General features: G+C 38.8%; 1 protein-coding gene and 1 long non-coding RNA gene across 2 annotated transcripts; one reads left to right on the forward strand and one right to left on the reverse strand.

Moving 5' to 3' along the window:
• Window positions 1–255: 255 nt before the first annotated feature.
• Window positions 256–1690, forward strand: LOC115590469 (uncharacterized). Its single transcript, XR_003985746.1, has 4 exons — window positions 256–422; window positions 512–611; window positions 939–1217; window positions 1542–1690. It is a non-coding gene; the product is annotated as an uncharacterized LOC115590469 (long non-coding RNA).
• A 13856-nt stretch (window positions 1691–15546) lies between these two features.
• Window positions 15547–16503, reverse strand: LOC115590404 (trace amine-associated receptor 13c-like). Its single transcript, XM_030431759.1, has one exon. The coding sequence runs from the start codon at window positions 16501–16503 to the stop codon at window positions 15547–15549; it is 957 nt and encodes a 318-aa protein (XP_030287619.1).
• Window positions 16504–20275: the final 3772 nt, after the last annotated feature.

Raw genomic sequence — 20275 nt, forward strand, 5'->3', positions numbered from 1 at the left:
GAATTATCATGTTAATTTCTCTGAAATTCTTTTTTCTATAGCATTGACTGGGAAGAAGAAGACGACACCTGGAATCCTGATATGGAGGTACAGTTTGTGTCATCCTTAGAAGAAGATGCAACCAGGGAAGTGGACACAGATGATGATGATGACAGTGACGATCCAGATTTTGGGCCTCGTATTTGTGTTAGGTAGTTTCAATACCCTCCAGCTCCACTTACAGTCAAGTTATTGTGTTTTTGTTTTTTATTTCTCATTGCTGTTCTTATTACAACAGGACTGGCGGTGCTCTAAAGACTCCAGTTTGCTTGGAATCACCTCAGGAAATTAGCATCGAGGATACTGTGCATGATGCTCCAGACAATGCCCCAAATCAAACTATGGCAGACATACCAACACTCCCCGACGCAGCAAAAGTCATGGTTGAGTATGACATAATTGGCCATCCTGCATCCATTGCACATCATGACAGCCTGAAGCAGCTCGCTGAGTATCTCCTTCTCCCTGTCAGCGTGTGTTGTGCCCAGGACCCAAACAGGAAGGTAGAGTGCCGAGCACCTGGACAATCATTCAATATCAGTTCCAGGGGAACAGCTGCTGTCATTGAATGGGTGAGTCTTTTTATATTTTGGGACTGTATTCTTTTTTCACTGTAAATACCAACCCTATTTTCTGGATCAACTTTAACACACACAGATGGAAAAGCTTTTAACATAAGTGCTGTAGGTAAGGAGGAAAATACAATATCTCTGAGACTGCACCCCCTGCCAACGTCACACCACATAGTCTGTGTCACACCCAAGTCGGAGCCAGGAAGTCCGATGCCCCCCCGCCCCCCCCAAACAATGATGTAAATCAGTGTTTTCAATGATTTCATAATGTCTGATCACTATGCCAGTACTATAATATGCTCTCTTTTTCCACCTGCTTTTTTCCAGATGTGTCCTCGTGGTCACACTGTTTGGAAGTGGGCTTCCCAGCCCACGTTGAAGTTTGGGATGCTAGTCGGGGACTTCATGCTCTCCAGTAATATCCTGCTATCAGGAAACAATTACGCCAAGATCTCACTACTGTTCAAGTTCATGAAGATGGGGATGGTAGCGATGTCAACAGAATCCAGGACTCCTACTGTGTGGACACTATAAAGGAGTTCTGGGATGAGAAGAGAGCCGCAGTCATCACCCAGCTCAAGTCAAAAGGGCCTGTTGTAGCCCTGGGTGAGTAATAGACACAAGCATGCGTACACACACACACAAGCACACTTGCATTCTTCATATGAAGCACGATCTAATCTAAATGTATTTATTTCCAAGAGATGATATTGCCGTATGCATATTGATAGTAAGACCAAAACTAGTTAAGAGTTCATAAGGACATACTATGTAATATATTATCTGAGGGCTTATTTGTAAGATATGAAGTGCTGGACAGACATATTGCTCCGTGGTTTTTCATAAAGTTGGATAAGCATAAAATTCAAAATTTGGGACAATGTTCTTATAACATTTCTTTTCTGTTTTTGTTCTTATTTATTTTCAAAGGAGATGCTCGCATTGACAGTCCTGGATTCAGTGCACAGTATTGTACCTATAATGCCATGGACAATGAATCCAGACAGGTAATCTGCATGGTCAACATCGACAAGCGTGAGACCATGCGGAACTCTGTCATCATGGAGAAGGCGGACTTCATGCAAGCATTTGAGACACTCTGGAGGAACTCAACATAGAGGAATTCTGCATGGATGCTCATTCACAAATATCAGCCCTCTTCAGTAAGTTCATTATTGTTTTTTGCTGTAGGAGATTGTTCCAGCAATCCAACTCTATGCATATAGTCCCATGAGACGATTATCACTTACATTATTATGAATGGACAATGAGTTGAATTATGATTCAGCATAAATCCGATTGTGGCGTCCGACACACCCTGGACATGTGGCATGGGTCCAAAAGTTTGGGGAAAAAATTCATGCAGTAAGTTCATGATCTCTCTGCAGAAAGATATAGCAGGATGTTTTTTGAAAAATCATCTACATCAATTATCTTCTCATAAACCTATTTGACATCCCAAAAATGTACTTGTGCTACAATGTCAAGGCGGGACAACAAAGGGGGTGCACCGTCCTTCAGATATGGAGTAATGATATCTGCAACCACTTCTGGTACTGTTGCAAGACTGCAGATACATATGAAGACTTCTTTGTAAGTATTGTCGAAATTCATCTATCTAGGCCAGACTGTATTGCTGAATAGTTATGGGGCAAAAATGGCTTCCATTCTATAACGCAATTGTATCTTTCCTCTGTGGTTTCAGGTCAACTGCAGAGTTGGAGTCCTTCCACAATCACATTCTCATGTACGCAAGCAAACGCTTCAGCTCTTCACCACCTGTGTACGCTGCTCGAGTCATGTTGGCTGCCCTGGACTACAACCACCACGTTGACAGACCAGCCATGAGAAGGGCTGATGGCTCTCTTCAGTATGTTTAATTTTACATGGAAAAATTAAATAGTGTACACTGTAAGGTAATCTGAATGTATCTCTTTTCTCTTATGGTAGATACGGCAAGGTGTACAATAAAAAGTCCAGGAAGTGGAGCCTTTACACAGTAAAGGTGAATGAATGAATGAATGAATGAATGAATGAATGCTTTATTTCAAACATGTGAAAAATATATTACACTTGAAGCACTAGTCATTAAAACCCTTTGTATGTTTGAAAAGGAGTAGGAAGAAGCATTAGCTTAATAATTCTTACCCCTTCTCCACTTAGTACCTAGTACTATAGGTTATCTTACTTCCTGTGTATCCTGTTTTTTTTTGTTGTTGTTGTTTTTTTTGTTTTTTTTGTTTTTTTAATACTCTCAACAAAAACAATCACCAACAAACAACACAATAACCGCTTGTGTAAAAATAAAATAAATGACAAGTATGGCAAAATGTGAGAACCCTAGTGTTTGTCATACCCATCTTCTGCCCTGTACCTTGTAAATACCATCTGTTTGTACCGCTGTTTGAATTTGCTCATGGTTGGACATTGTCTGAGCTCCTCCGCTAGTCTGTTCCACAGTTTCACTCCACATATTGAAACGCAAAAAGTTTTTAAAGTTGAGCGTGCATACAGATGTTTTAGATTCAGTTCCCCCCTCAGATTATATCCCCCTTCTCTCGGAAAAAAACATGCTTGAATATTTACTGGTAATATGTTGTTTGTTGCTCTATACATGATTTGTGCTGTTTGGAAGCTTACCAGATCAGTGAGTTTCAGTATTTTTGATTTTGAGAATAAGGGGTTAGTGTGTTCTCTGTAACCAGTGTTATGAATTATCCTGATTGCTCTTTTTTGCAGAATCGACAGTGATTGTAGTGTAGATTTATAAGTATTGCCCCAGATCTCTGCACAGTAACTCAAATACGGAAATATCAGTGAATTGTAAAGAATGTGGAGTGATTTGTGGTCCAGAAAGTGTTTTGCCTTACTTAGTACTGAGATGCTACGTGACAGTTTGCTTCGAACATGCTTTATGTGAGGTTTCCATGTTATTTTTTCGTCCATAATTACACCCAGAAATCTATTTTCATGTACCCTTGCAATGTCCACCCCGTCTATCTGTATTATTGCTTGAGTGTTCATTTTACAGTTCCCAAATAACATGAATTTGGTTTTGTTTAAATTTAAAGATAATTTGTTTCTATCAAACCACCTTTTTAATTTACACATTTCTTCAGTGATACACCCCAGAAGCTCCTGTAAATTCTTCCCTGAGCAAAACATGTTCGTGTCATCAGCAAATAGTACCAATTTCAATATATTTGAGACGTTACATATATCATTTATATATAGAATAAACAGTTTGGGACCCAGCACTGACCCCTGGGGGACGCCACAGGCAATGTCCAAGCACGATGAGCTATAGTCTCCCAACTTCACAAATTGACTCCGGCCCTTTAAATAACTCTCAACCCATTGCAAAACTATCCCCCTGATCCCGTACCGTTCCAGTTTATTGATTAATATGTCATGATTGATTGTGTCAAAGGCTTTCTTAAGATCAATGAATATTCCAATTGCATATTGTTTATTTTCTATGGCGTTAGTGATTACTTCTAATGATTCCATTAATGCCAGTGATGTTGAACTGTTTGGTCTGAATCCGTATTGATTGTCAGTGAGTAATTTATGTTTGACTATGAATTTGTCTAATCGATTATTGAATACTTTTTCTAGAAATTTTGAAAATTGTGGTAGTAATGAGACGGGTCTGTAATTTGTGAATTGGTGTCTATCTCCAGATTTATACAGCGGTACAACTTTTGCCATTTTCATTTTGCTTGGAAATTTGCCAGTTTGGAATGATAAATTACAGATGAAAGTTAGCGGTTCTGAAATCCCCTCAATGACCTTTTTCACAATTTTCATATCAATGTTATTCCCATCAGTAGATGTTTTATCTTTACATTTATTCACAATATCAATTATTTCTTCCTCTTCCACTGCTGTGAGGAACATTGAGTCAGTGTTTCTATCTATAAGATTATCATTCCAATCCTGTGATGACGGGGGATCAGGAATTTTTTCAGCCAGGTTTGGTCCAACACTCACAAAGAACTGGTTAAAGCTATTCACTATATCCTCCATGTTTTCCTTTCTGATATCATTATCTATGAAATACTGAGGGTAGCATTGTCTAGAGCCATTTTTGATAATGCTGTTTAGTATATCCCATATTCCTTTAATATTTCTTTTATTTTTATTTAATATCTCATGATAGTATTCCTTTTTACTTTTCCTTAAAATACTGATTAATCTGTTTTTATATTTTTTGTATTTATTTTCAGCCTCTTTAGTTCTTTCTTTTATAAATTCTCTATAGAGTGTATTTTTCTTTTTACAGGCATTCTGTAACCCCTTAGTGATCCATGGTCGATCTGAGTATTTACGTTTCCTACTATATTGTTTAATAGGACAATTTTTATTATATAATGATGTAAATATGCTTAAAAATATGTTGTATGCCTTATCAATATCACTTTCCTTATACACAGCATCCCACTTTTGTGCACATAGGTCATTTCTCAGTGCCTCCATAGTTTCATCTGTCCTCAGCCGTCTATATGTTGTCTTTTCATCTGTCTGGTTTCCTTTAAATTCACCATCGTAAACTGTGAAGACTGGCAAGTGGTCACTGATGTCAATGATCAGTAATCCGCTGACAGTGTTGTTTTCAATATCATTGGTGAAGATGTTGTCGATTAATGTGGAACAGTGAGGTGTGATTCTGCTAGGTCTGGTGATTTTTGGATAAAGGCTCATGCTGTACATTGTATTAATGAATTCATCTGTTGCTTTGTGCTTGTTTGGATTCAAAAGATCAATGTTGAGGTCGCCACAGATGAAAAAGACTTTTTGATTAACCTTTGAAAAAGATGCCTCCATCCAGTTATTAAATGATTCCATGCTAGAACCTGGTACCCTATAAATACAGCTGATTATTACATTTTGTTTTTTTCTCTACAGATTTCAATTGTTATACATTCAAACAGATTGTCCACAGCAGTTGACATATTTTCCACTACCCTATAGTTCAAGTCTTTGTCCACATATACAGCCACACCTCCTCCGCTTTTGTTCTTTCTGTTGATGTGGTTGAGTTCATATCCATCCAGCTCGAAATCCATTCCTTTATCAGCTTTAATCCATGTTTCTGATATGGCAATAATCTTGAATGGTTTTGTAAATTTATTCAAGTAATCCTTAATGTTACTAAAATTTGCGTACATGCTTCTGCTGTTGAAATGGATTATGGATAGTTTGTTATCCGTTTTAATGGTCTGATTGTACTGTTCGTCCGTATAGTAACAGCAATTATCAGTGATATTGGAAAATAAATTATTGTCTGGATCTATATCGTTTTCTATGTCCAGTACATTATGGTCTGTATACTGAAAAGTTTTCAGTTCCATATTGTCGAGATCAAAAGTCCTTTGAGTTGTGTCGTCATGGTTCCCAGATGAAGGTGTATGAGATATTTCCAACGGTGTCATGATCGTGTGTGGAATGGATCATACCTTACAGTCCGGTTCATGATGCTCACTGGTACCTGTCCAGCTCCTCCATGTTCCTGATGACGACAATTTTTGCTTGTTCTGGCATTCCGTTCAGCTTGATCAGTACTTTACAATTGCTTGTCCATGTGCTTTGAATTTTCCCTTGTTTTTTCAGAAAGCGTGCTTTTCTTCCGATGTCGGAGTTTCGTTTTGTGAGGTGCTCGTTAATGAAGACATTCGTTCCTTTCAGTTTCCTTCCCTGCTTCAACAGTGCCGACTTGTGTTTTCTGTTTACAAATCTCATGATAATGGCTGATGTATTTCCGTCACTTTTCCGGGGCAGAGGGTGGCAAGCCTCTATGTTGTTTAAATCCACTTCAGTCCCCTTTGAGTGGAAGAAGGCAGCCACCTGTTGCTCTGCCGATCTGTCATCCTGCTCACCGGGCTCCCCCCCGTTGTCAGTGGTCACCGCCCGGGCGTATGACCGGGGTTTGATGCGGAGCCCAGTCACAATTGCATCATTGATCCTGGAGTATTGCTCCAGGTCCGCCACTCTGTATTCCAGCTCCACCAGACGCCGGTCCTTCTCGGCGTTCTGGATCCTGAGAGCCTTCACCTCTTCCAACAGCCCCAGGAGGCCTTTCTGCTGCTGTTTGACCGCAGAAATCTCTTCAGCCAAAAACTCCAGGGTGTTTTTAAGTTCGTCTCCCTCCTCAGCTGTCATTGCCTTCTTCGGCGGCATGCTGCTGCTAGGTAACGCTAACAATCAGCTGTTAGCTTAGCCACCGGCTAGGTGACTTCCGAACTTCGCAACTGGCGTTGCGCTTCAGTCCGTGTTCCAAAATCAGTGTCAACCAAGCAGTGTCCAAAGCCGGTGGTGTCAATAGTCAGGCCGATGTCCGTAATCCAGGATCAGTAGCAAAAGTAGAAAATATAGTCAAAAACCGAGCACCAAACACAGGACGAGCGAGCGAAGGAACAGGAAACAGGAAGTGATAAATTCAAACTCAAATATGGAATATTTATGGAATATAATATGGTGGAAAAGGACTTCACTTACATTGTGGACCTCCAAAGTGCAATTCTGTGGCATCGATTGTCCACTACTGGGGGTGTGCTATGGGCCGCAAGGAAGAGGCCTGATGATCCCCGTCAACTTGGGGTTCTGTCAGGTGTCCCGGCCCCATCAACTCAGGAGCTTGTGCAGAGCAGACTCAGCAGAGGGTTAGGTGAGTTTTCTTACAGTATTGTAGCTTGATCAGGAAGTTTGATCATAATTATGTGCAAAAGATCATTTTAAAAATCGATATCATAACTTATGATCTAAAATAATTATCTAAACAAAGCCAAGGATGAAACACTTGTCATGTGAAAAAATGTCATCAATGTTTGTTACTATGTGAAATGGAAACAAAGTTTTAGTTGTAAGTGTTGTCATTCATTATGTGTCTCTGAAACACAGTAATTATTGTCAGATGTGTAATTTTAATATTCTCCCTAAAGGTAAATCACTGCCAAAGGAGTGATCACCACAGCTGACAATGATGCCGCATGCACAGCCTGACCTGTCAGCCATCCCTGGAAACACCTTTGCTTTTGTGTAGACACACTCAGGTGGCAAAATGCTTGTTAAAAAAAAGTATTTGTTTTGTTATTTATTTGTGTTATTATTTTTATTTTTGATGTTTATTTTATTTATTTCTTGATAAAATAATAAATAGTGTTATACCACATTTGTTGTCATTCATTTAAAATGTAAGGAGGTGAGAAAGGTAATAGCTTGCTTATGCAGAAAGAGTAAAGGCATTTATCATTTTCTAATTTTTATTCAAACTAGACAAAATATAAATAACAATAAAAAAACAGAACTCTGGACTGTACAGACTGTCACAGCAATGAAACCATCTAAATAATCATCGGATACACTATGCCACCCAATCAAAAGCCTGCTATTAACATACAAATAAAGCAGTTCATGAAACATAATGTTATCACAAATTACAGACTTGTCTGACTAGTTTCACAAGGAAAATAAGTTAGTCTTGCTGCTGAAATGGTGGTCCTAAATGCCTGAACAATAATTGAAATACTGCAACACATATGCGTGGAGCATTATTGGGGAAGTTGTTTCACAGAGTGGATTCAGATGAAGGCTTTTGCAATGTACTGTGGTATGTTAATTCTATTAAATATACTACAATAACTGGAGCAAAAATGGGAGCGTGTCAATTTTTTAACCTGTGACTTGTAAAATAGGATTTGTGCACTGTAATTAAGAATTTGTGAATGTGTAAGCGTTGTGTTGTATTTGTGGACAGAAAAAAAATCTACAAGTACACAACTCATAGAGTATGTGACTACACATTTACTGATACACATACACAAACACTGTACACAACTACAAATTCCACTGTTACAGGTGCTCAAACCTTTTGCACCAATAATACCTTCATACACACCGGCTCTACTCATCAAGTTTGCTCGTAGCTAGCTTGTTAGCAAAGTCCGTGCACGCACCGCTCGCTGCTAGGTCAGCTGCTACCTCCTTACTGTCTTCTTGTGCTGAGTAGTCCACTCAAACACATAACTCTACCACCGTTCAAGTTTTAAAAGTGTCCTGGTCGAACACCTTCACTCAAACTGGCATAGACATTAACTAAAAAGTTCGTATTTTTACTTTACAGCAGACAACGCGCATCACTCGGCTTTCATTACTCAAATATAAGGTGACTAAATAAGTTGTATCCTGATCAGTTTGTAACCCCCATAAGTTTGTTGACACAGATTGACACAAAATTGAAGTTTTTTTCCTTCGTCTTTAGAGCTAGAAATGCATTTCAGGGTGATTCTGGGAAGCAATGAACACTCTAAAAAGTGTCACTGGGCTAAATTAATATTTACAAAATAAATACTAGTAACCTTTACATGAAAAAAAAGACTGTGCAGTTTGGTATATTATTATGTTGATTTAATCAAATTTGAATGATCTATCAATTGCATTTGACTCATTTTTGTTTGTGTAATATAGCTGATATTACTCAAACAAAAATGATTAAAATGCAATTGATAGAAAATCACTGAGTGTAATTGAATCATATTTTATCAGTAAAGTCAACAATGTCGAAAAATAAATACATTTTACTCAATGGGGACTCTTTGGTTTTAATCGCCGTACACTTCCGCCCAAGACATTTGCGCCACACGGACGTTGATGTCACAACCGTCGTCCACTGCCATTTTCTCAAGGTAAGAGGCTTCAATAATAACACTTTATAGCTACCTTGTCCCAACTTGAACGTTGTTCTGCGTTACTGCGAGTTACCTAACAAGTTCACTGGCAGTAGTTTACTGGCAAGTTTAATCAATATCGCGATTCAAAGTCAGCCGGAGTTTTCACCCCTCCCCCACCGTAACAAGGTAGCTACAGTGAGCAAGACGGCAAACACACGTTGTTCTGAGGGGTGAGTATCTAGTTACACACTTCATGTTATTGGGTATGCTGTGCTCGAGTGTCACTTTATAGTTGAGTAACCGTCAAAAGCGGTACATTGACTGGCTTTACTACTTTTCAGAGTGGTGGTAGCGGTGCTAGCAGTGGTGGTGGTTTTAGCGGGTGGGGGTGCAGGGGTGGCTCCTATACGTTTTTAAACACTTTTTACATCGGCCAACACGGCAATAAGTTAAGCCCTCCATTTATTCTGTGTCGATCGTGTTTTCAAACTGTTGGTTGTAGGTCGTGGTTTATTTATTTATGTTGTTTGTTTCGGACATGTCAATTCATAAGCATCACATTTCATCATTGTTCAAATAATACAACACACATGGCCGAAAGGGAAAAGCGGGAGAAGCCAAAGCTTATCAAGTCCCGCCCCCATTACCCACAGTATAAAATCTTCATTCTGATCTTTTCTTGTCTTTTGCAAATTACTTTTTTCTTTTCTTCTCTTTTTTTCTTTTGTTATGACCTTTGACAAAACATATTACAGCAGTAGCATATAGAGCTGAATTCAAGCTCTAGACAGTACATACAGATTACATGTGTGTCTGCACATGTGTCCATATTAGTCCATCATGAGTGAACAACAGTCTCATCTTATGGCCTCATCTTATAGCCAGGCTTGCCACAAAGTCAGAATATCCAATTGAGAGAGAGCAAAAGTCCAGTGTATTTATTATTTGTTGAGATGGTGTTGGGATGGTGTAAGAGCCCTTTAATGCATGTTCATGTTATTCATCAGTCTCCTCTGCAGCTTTTATGGCTGCTAGCTTCGCCATGTCCTCCCGATTGGTGGCTACATCAACTCGCATCTGTATCACGAAGTCGCGGATTGTTGAGATGTCAGAGCGTATCCCGACCACAGCACTCCGAGTATTGGCGTTGTCCGCCCTCGCACTGGTCTGCTCAGTAGCGATCTTTCTCATTTTCCAATATTGCATAAAGATTCCAAATCCCAAAGCGATCGTTCCAATTGTCATGAACGTGAACATGTACACGTCCTCGACATCTTCCACATCCAGTGCGGCAAGGCAGATGACTCTCCACTTTCCCCAACCATCCATAACGTAGCCGGACATAAAGGTCCCGTCCGGGCATGTCGGTTCACCAGAACCCGCACGCCGTGTTGAGAACACTCTGTCGATGGCATTCATTGACCAGCTCAGCAACTCTATCGTGGATTGATCGATTGATTGATTGGTTAAGAACGTAGTTGGACAATATTAGACGAATCTCAATCGAATGACTCTTGTGTGCCGATTTACAGGGTTGAGTCCTTCACAGCTCAGAAGAACTTGTGATAACTCACAATAGTGGCACAGTGTTCGTACCTAAGTTATCTCACATTGTTGATGCACATTATAACAACATCCTGCCATGTACAACTGGCATTGGCCTTGGACCATACAATTTTCTCAGGTTCAACTTATTGTTTGGGTACAGAATGGTATTTGTTATGCTCACATGCCGTCTCAACAAAGTGTCTGCCCAGTGTCTGTTGATTCGTGACTCTGACCTTTATCAACCCTCTAGTATTGATCTGTACTGATCAACGATTGAATGTACATACTTTTTTTTGAAGCCACTTAGTGTTGCTGATTTTTTGACATCTTCTTCTAGCACATTCCATTGTTTAACACCTTTGACCGATAAAGAAAAGGATTTTAACGTAGTTCGTACTTTACTTTGCCTGAAAATCATGTTCCCTCTGAGATTGTGTCTCTCTTCTCTGTCTAGGAAGAGTATTTGCAAATTATGAGGGAGGCTTTTGTTAGCAGCTTTGTACATCATTTGTAGTGTGCGATAGTTTATTAAGTCATATAGTTTAAGTATTCTTGATTCAATAAATAACTGATTTGTGTGTGCCCTATAGTTGGCATAATGTAAGATTCTCAGAGCTCTTTTTTGGAGTATTAACAAAGGCTGTGTGGAGCCTTTATATGTGTGTCCCCACACCTCTGCACAGTATTGCAGGTGTGGAGAGACGAGTGCACAGTACAACAGGTGAAGTGCTTTTTGATTTAATATTTTTTGTGCTTTCCAGAGTATGGACACACTCCTGGCCAACTTCCTTTTTAGCTGTCTTATGTGTGGCTTCCAACTTAACATGTCGTCGATGATTACTCCCAGTACTTTGTTCTCATGTACCCTTTCAATATTCACTCCGTTTACTTGAATGTTAGTACTGTTGTTGCAGCCTTTTTTCCCATATAGCATGTATTTAGTTTTCTCAAGATTTAATGATAATTTATTTATATTAATGTGACATCACATTACACTAATGCCGTTTGAGAACGCTGGTTAGAAGTCAGTAATTAAGAGCACGGTGCTAACTCTGAGCTGCCAGATGGATGCTTCGTCATTCCTTACTGCCCGTTTGCTCCTTAACATTCAAAGCTGTACACTGTACCATACATACCACCTACATGTTATGTACATACAAAAGCAAGTGTGAACTGTTATTGCTTATTTGAGTTGATTTTCAGATATCCTCTCTTCTGAGTTTGTGCTTAACATATTAATTCAACAATATGAGTATGTTGTGTAAAGGTTTGTTCACTGTTTTGCAATACCCTGTTGTCGACATTTGCTGGTTAAGCAAATTTGATACAGTTTAACCTGAAGTTCCAACCTGATTTTTAAGTGAAAGCAGCAAAAAATATAGAAAATGTTTTTCATAGATATGCAGTTAATTATGATGACACTTAGTTTGTACACATTTTTTGCGAACATTATTTAGATGGCAGACAAAAATAATTTAAATGTACAAGATTGTTCAAAGCTTTCCCCAAAAGTGAACTGCCTCAAGAGCAAGCTTCTGGCTTAAGAGCCTAAATACACTGTGCTGTAGTTAAGCGTTCAATTCTTGTTCAGAAAAAATATGTTATTCATACTCATTTGAGGGTGTTATATTTTGGACTTACAACTGCCACAAGTAACTGTTTTTGTAGCTTGGTATTCCAGAAGTAAAGAGTAAATGATAATGCTGCATTATAACCAGGACAGTGAGAGTTGTGCTTTGAAAACACAGAGCTTCTTGATGGACTATGAACACATGGCCATCAGCTTAGGACATATGGATGCCAGTGACACAGTCCACTTTCACAGAAGCAAAACCAGACACTCCTCGTGTTTTTCATGATTCTTCTGATTGTTCTTGCAACACCACCTCACAGCTCCATTATGGAGATGGACAATATTCTGCTGGGTCTTTACCTGTGTTTTGTGGCCCTGTTAGTTGTGAGCTCAAGCTGTACTGATCTGACACTGAGGAAGCTACCTGTGCAATTTGCCTGCCTCAAATAGCAAGTGCCTTTGTTTTTCTCCAGAAATATTTTATCACCCTGCTTGCAGGCCTCAAAGCTCCTGACATTCTGGAAAGAAACTTTGGAAATATACATATACATCTGTTTTTATCTGATGTAGTTGTTGGTGTTTCACAGATTGTGGGTGTTGTGTAGGAATTACTAAGTCACTGTCACATGGTGTACTTCGAGGCTTTGTCTGAGTTTCAGTGCTGCAGTTAATTACTCTTCAGGTGTGTTCAGAAAAATGTGTCATACTCATTTGAGGGACTTGTGACTGTGATTCTGTTGTGTACACAAGGGATTCATATGTTGTATGTTTTGATAGAGGAATTTGAATTGCACAGATGAATGATTTGAGTGCCACTTTAGTTAGAGACGAACCAAACCAAATTAATTACTTGACGCAGTGATTTCAGACTGCAAAAAAACCTTTAAAATTTTGATATGAAAACTGAAATTGTTGAGGCCAATATGATTTTAAAGAGTTAAAAGAAATCAAATCATCCTTGTGCTGACTTAAGTCTGGGATAAAGGCCATAATGTAAACACCAAACCTTGAATCACACCTAAAAGTCGTCTGGCCCTCAATGCTCACAAATGATGGACAGAGCTCATAGGTAATTTGGCACTTTGGAGGAATTTGTAGATCTCTCTCATCTTTCCCTCTCACTTCATAATATGCCTTGATCAAAGTGCATAATAGACAGATTGCCAGCATGCATATCCCTGTTGTACACATGTTCATGTCTGATTACTTATAGCCTTCCTCTCTAATTCTTTGTATTTGTGCATTTCAAACAAAAAAAATCTGTTTGAAAAATGTTGAAAATGTATGTGTAAACAAAGTTGAAAAAATAAATGTTTACCTGCTGTTCTCCTATATGGTAATTTTGTTAACTGACCTTCAGTAAATTATTGCCACATGAAGGCACAATATTAAATAGATTCAACATAAAACAATTATGGCAACAAAGTGACAATCACTAACTTTAAATTGATTTTAAGTCATGCGATACCAATTATAAATCGATTTGAACAATTAATTTATGAAAAGATAAATAACAATTGCAGTTTAAATGTGTTGAATTAAGTATCATTGTACCAAGTTATGAGTTGATGTAACTTATTTTATTTATTGAATCCATATCACTCTTATCCTGATATTTAGAAAAATGGCATCAATTTCACCTATAAAATTGGTAAATATAAATTAATATCATACAGATAATTGGTAAATGTAAATTAATTCCACCTTATTAAATAGTAAATCTAAATCACTTTTTCGCAGATATTTAGTATATCTAAATTACTTTTTTTCAGATACCTAGTAAATATTAATCAGTTTTGCCTGTAAAATTGATTTGGATTTACTCAACATTTGCCATATTATTAGTAAATTCAAAATATTTCAACCAATGATTTCATTATTTTTCTTTTTATAGTTTTGTTTAAATTTATGTAATCAAATCAATAGTTGTTAATCGAAGTTGAAGTCTTAAAATCTATTCAATTATATTAAGTGTCACTTTGTTGCCGTAATTCTTATAAGTAGACAATGGTCAAACTTTCTGAGTGAATGCTTTGATTATTGCAGTAGTAAAAAAAAAATGAATGAATTAGATAGCGAGTCACCAAAGGGAACAAACAGACAAGCCCCCATTTCATGTCATAACCTGGCTCTAGGCCATGACAAAAAATGACGTCAAGTGCAAAAATGAATATAAATGATTTATTAGGGTGAACATAAATTAAACAAACTGCCAGATGACATGTGTATGTCGGTAGCATAAGTGGATGTGGATGTGTGGAGAGACGGTGTGGTTTAGGTGTTTGTGGAGCAAAAGAATCGTTAAACAAAATCATAAAGAAGAAGGCAATGGTGATAGAGAGAGCCTCAGCCTCGTTCGAGGCCAGACTTCTTTTTTCTTCCAGAGCACTGGGCCCAGGTGCTCCAGATTTGGCTGTTACTGCAGTTAGCTTCCTCCGGTGACCTCAGAGGGAGACAGGTAGAGGGTGTCAATAACAAACCTACACAAACCCTCTTAACCAGCAGCTAGGGCCGTCACAACCAGTAAATGGGGCCTAAATTTGACATATCCTGTCTATTAGTAGAGACTGACAACAAACAAACATAAATGTATTTATCCTTCACATTCTTACATTTTTTTTAATGTTTCTGGAGTATAAATGTCTTTCTTCAAGCTTCTGGGAGGAACTACAAATGTGTACAAAACCTCACAAAAGTCAACAGCTGGTGCCTGCAGACAAAGACTGAAAAACTGCAAAATGAATGATAAAGTAATGCATCTGCCCTACATCCCCTGTAACAGCATTAATGTATGCATTGTTAGTAGTGAAAACTGATTATGTGGGATTATTTCAATATCATTATTGAGTATTGAGCACACAACTTATTACTGCTAGGTGTTTTTGAATTCAAATACTGACAAACTTTACATGCAATTCTCACAGAATGAAAAAAGTAAAACACAAATGTAATGGCCCAGTAATAAAGCATGCTGTTCAACAAAATGCTCCATTAGTACTGTAATAAAGACAGTGGTTTGTGGTGTCATTATTGGTGACAACAAGAAAACCATGGCCTTCTACAACTGAATCAATTGCATGCCTTACAATTTGTTTTGAGAGTATCTTATGAGAAAACATGAAATACTAAATCTGTGAGTGGATCATTAAACAGATAAATTCATTGAAGAGGAATTAGAGATAAATATTTTCAGAGTGATTATGCAATGAAAACATTTCTTGAAGGCGGGATAAAACAAGGCATAAATAATTGGATTTAAGGTTGAATTAAAATAACCCAACCAAACTATACTATCATAGAGAAGAAAAGGCATGCTGAAGCCAGTGAGGGGATCAGCTATTGCATTCACAAAAAAGGGCATCCAACAGAAAATGAATGCACCAAGAACAATACTGAGAGTCTTTGCAGCTTTGCATTCAGACTGTTTAACCAACCCACCTCTCCCTCTGTCATTTGAACATTTGTTTTTATCTCCAATCTTTCTTACATGCTGTTTAGCCACAATAAATATTTGAGTGTAAAGACAAACCATTACAGTGCAGGGAAAGAAAAAGCAGAAAACACTGTCCAAGATTCCCCAAAGGGTGCTAATGGGATTATTACAAATGCCAAGGCAGGCTGCTGAAGCCATTATATCCTCTAACCCGGCAACAGTGGTTTTTGAAAAAATTAGTCCAAAAGAGTAGACAGCAGCCAGTGCCCAGCCTACACATACCATAATCATGGCCACTGATATAGTGATGTTTCTAGAATAATGCATAGGATTACATATTGCTTGATGTCTGTCAACAGCAATGCAAATTAGGTGAATAATAGAAAGAGTGGTGAAAAATAGATCAAAACTGGCGTGTATTTGACAGTAGGTATCACCGTAGTACCAGCAGCCATGAATTGATATGATGGCACGGATGGGCATCAGGATCACACCCACGAGTAAATCAGCCAAAGCCAGAGATAAAATTAGCACATTGGTAGGATTATGCAACTGTTTGAAATGAAGTATTGACAAAATAACAAGAGAGTTCCCTAAAATGGTAACCAGCATGCCTGAAAAAAACAGCAAATAGAGGCCAACATTAGTCCAAAAACTGAACTGCACCATAACACATGAAGCATTACTGCCTGGAAAACATTGGAGCAAATGCTCTTGAGAAAAGTATTCAGTCATCATAAACCCAAAGACATTTGCCAAAACCTCAGAGATAATCCAACAGAACCCAACAGAGAGAGGACCTCGGCAGAAACATACTGAAACCTCTCTCCTATGATTAAAGTCACAGCATAGAAGCAATCTAAATAATCCTTGGTACAGTTTGCCATCCAATCAAAGGCCTCCTTTTAACATACATGTAAAGTAGGCCAAGCAACATTGCTTTGTCATCATATTTGCAATTCCGCAGGAAGTCATTCCTACCTGTGGCCATTAAACTGCACAACTCCCCCCTCTGATGATCGGACTCACTTGGCCATTTATAAAACAAAACAAACAAATTTAACTACTCATTCTCATATCATTTCTAACGCTACAACTATTTAATTGTATATTGTATTTATGTCCAGATTGTCTACTTTACTATTTATTATTTATTAGGGGGCCAAGCCCTGAGGGGCCGAGGGAACGTGCATGCAAGCATACAAAAAACTACATATATCTGCCTGCAGAGGGCTCTACAAGCTAAGTCAATGTGTTTTTGCCTATAGCTCCCACACCATATGTCGCACATTCAAAAACCTTGTATCCCCACTGAACCTACTTTTTCGAACTCCTCCTTGGGATTTTGTCCGATCTGCATGAAACTTGGCACGTACACTCTTCAGCTGGACCTGATCTAAAGTTATCAAAAGAATTTTGCTCGGTCAAAAAATGCACAATTTATTAACGAACACATTTCTGTAGCTAGCTATGATAATGTAAACTGTTTGATATCTCGGTCAAACTAAACGCTATTAACACTAAATTTAAGATCCTTGGTTGCTATGACACTGGGAAGGGATGAGCAAAATTTGGTGAATTTTGGCCACTAGTGGGCGCTAAAAAGGTAAAAAGAAAGTTTATATCTCTTGAACGGCTACACCGATTTTTACGGAATTTGGTCGGTATGATGTAGGGCCAATTCTGAGGCCATATCTTGAAAGTGTTCATTACTGGTCAATGTGGGCATGGCTTATTACAACAAATCCAAATCGGCACACATTCAGCCATTTGCACTTCCAGTTCGCTTCCCATTACAGCGAGTACCCCGGCTCAGACGTTGGCCTATGTCCTGATTTTTGCCCCGAACCTGTCATCCTTTGGGGGCCAGCTTCCGTGAGCTCTGCGGTGGCAGGGTCCGAGTCGTGCTGGGGGGCTTGGCCCCCGTATATAACTGCTTTCAGTTCTAGTTTTATTTTATTTTATTTTATTTGTCTTTAATGTCTACGTTAATATTTTGTTTCATTTTATTTCATTGTCTATTTAGTATTTAATTTATATCTTTATCTTTATCTCTTGTTTCCATTCATGCTGTATTTCTACCTTTTCTACGGAGCATTGGAACAAAAATAATTCCCCCCGGGAATTAATAAAGTATTCTGAATCTGAATCTGAGGGAAAATAATTTTGTTTTGTGTAATGTAGTATACATTAAAGGATGTCATACTTATGTAAATTAATGCATTTAAATTGTTGTATTGTTGATACACACTGCACACTGAATTTACAGTTGTTAAAAGTCAATCCGAACTTTCACAACAGTCCAATACAGTACACCACTCAGAATATCTGCAAAATGCACACTAATTACCTAATTAACAGTTCATAGTTTCATGTGAATTTGTCTATTATTAATTACATAAATATACAACTTTGATGTGCTGGAAAGATAAAGCACACTAAACTGAGGGTGCATTTATAAATAGTAATTTTGAGCACCAGTTTGTGCTCAGACACACCCTGGACCATTTGTAAATTCAAAGTGCTGTTGTAATATCCATCCATCCATCCATCCATCCATCCATCCAGGTCATGCCCCTGAGTCAGCAGTACAAGAAGGATATTCCAGACATCCTTTTCCCTAGCAATGCTTTCCAGCTTTTCCTGGGGGATCCTAACTCATCCACGGGATCTCTGCAGACACCTGAACTCCTCATCCTATCCCTAAGGCTGAACCCAGCAATGGAGAAAAGTAATTTCGGCTGATTTTATCTGTGATCTCATTCTGTCAGTCACTACCCACAGCTTGTGGCTGTAGGTGAGGGTCGGAACATAGATGAACTGGTCAATTTTGAGCTACGCCTTCTGCCTCAGCTCCCTCTATAGGGACCGGATAGCCTGTAGCAATAAGCCTGGTAACACATACTCCCGCAGTAAGTATTCCTCGGGAAAGTTGTCCCAGTCTACAAAACACATACAGATTGGTTAGCCAAACTCTCATGTCCCCCTCAGTAAGACTACAAAGGTAAAAAGTTGGCACCCTGGAAACCATAACAAGTGTAAGATGGAAAGAATGGTCAGATACAGCACAACATTGGAATGCAGGTGACAGAATAAAGGGAATTGCAGTAACACCCACTAGTAAATTGGCTGAAGCAAGAGATAAAATGAGTACATTGGTGGGACTATGCCACTGTTTGAAATGACAAATTGACAGAATGACAATTGAGTTCCCTGAAATAAAAACCACTATATATAGGACAAAATTAGTTACAATATTGAACTGTACCGAAGCACATGAGGCAATATTTTCTGAAACCAGCAACTGTTCTGGAAGCAACTCATAGGTCATCTTTAACTCAACAACATATGCAACAACCTCAGAGATGACTCAACAGAGCCCGACACAGAGAGAAGAAGGGAGGATGGGAGAAACATGGTGAATCCTCTATCCTGTAATCAAAAGCCTCTTTTAAATAGAAAGGTTGCACATTTGCAGTAATATTCCTGCTTTTCCAAAAAGCTGCCACTTGGCTGCCACTGGGGAAGGTATAAACATGTGACGTGACGTGAAGCACGAAGTTCAGCGTGAACAGTGAAGCAGATCAAGTTTGTCCTCAAAATAAGAGCTTTAGATTATACCCCACTGAAGTTTAGAACTGGGTTCTTAGCAGGGGGCTTTTATTGTGAAAGTAGCCACCATTAGCAGCTTGCCGCTACAACAACAAGCGGACAACGAGGACAGCTACAGAGACCGAGGAGACGCTAGCATCTCCTTGGTCTCAACAGCTTTCCAGTTGCTCCTCTTGACGTCCGCGGATGAAATGATGGACTGACTGCTGTGATCAGCTGTTTCCTGGTTTTAAAACTCCCCAGCACAACAGTGCAGGTCATTGACACCTCCGCCCATATCACGCAATTGCCAGCACATTGACAACTTGGATTTACATAGCAATGGAGGTGGCAAAAAGTGTACCCTCCGAAGCGTCAAATTGGCGGACCAGAACAGACCCCCAATTTACCGCCTTCTGTCTAAATCCACCGACCTGGTAGCAAGAAAGACAGCCAAATTGGCTGCTTGCTGCCCAGTATAAAAATGGCTAAAGTCACAGCAATGAAACCATCTAAATAATCATTGGATACACTGTGCCATCCAATCAAATGCCTGCTATTAACATACAAATAAAGCAGTTCATGAAACATAATGTTATCACAAATTACAGACTTGTCTGACTAGTTTCACAAGGAAAATAAGTTGGTCTTGCTGCTGAAATGGTGGTCCTAAATGCCTGAACAATAATTGAAATACTGCAACACATAGGCGTGGAGCATTAATAGGGAACTTGTTTCACAGAGTGGATTCAGATGAAGGCTTTTGCAATGCATCGTGGTGTGTTAATTCTATTGCATGTTATGGAGACCCGTAGGAGAGATTTGTCCAGTTTCTGATGCTACTGATGTA

Source organism: Sparus aurata, chromosome 10, assembly GCF_900880675.1.
Source record: "Sparus aurata chromosome 10, fSpaAur1.1, whole genome shotgun sequence".
Lineage (NCBI taxonomy): Eukaryota > Metazoa > Chordata > Actinopteri > Spariformes > Sparidae > Sparus > Sparus aurata.

Excerpts from the sequence above, each read along its gene's own strand:
- LOC115590404 (XM_030431759.1), bottom strand. The coding sequence starts at position 16,503 with ATGGTGCAGTTCAGTTTTTGGACTAATGTTGGCCTCTATTTGCTGTTT.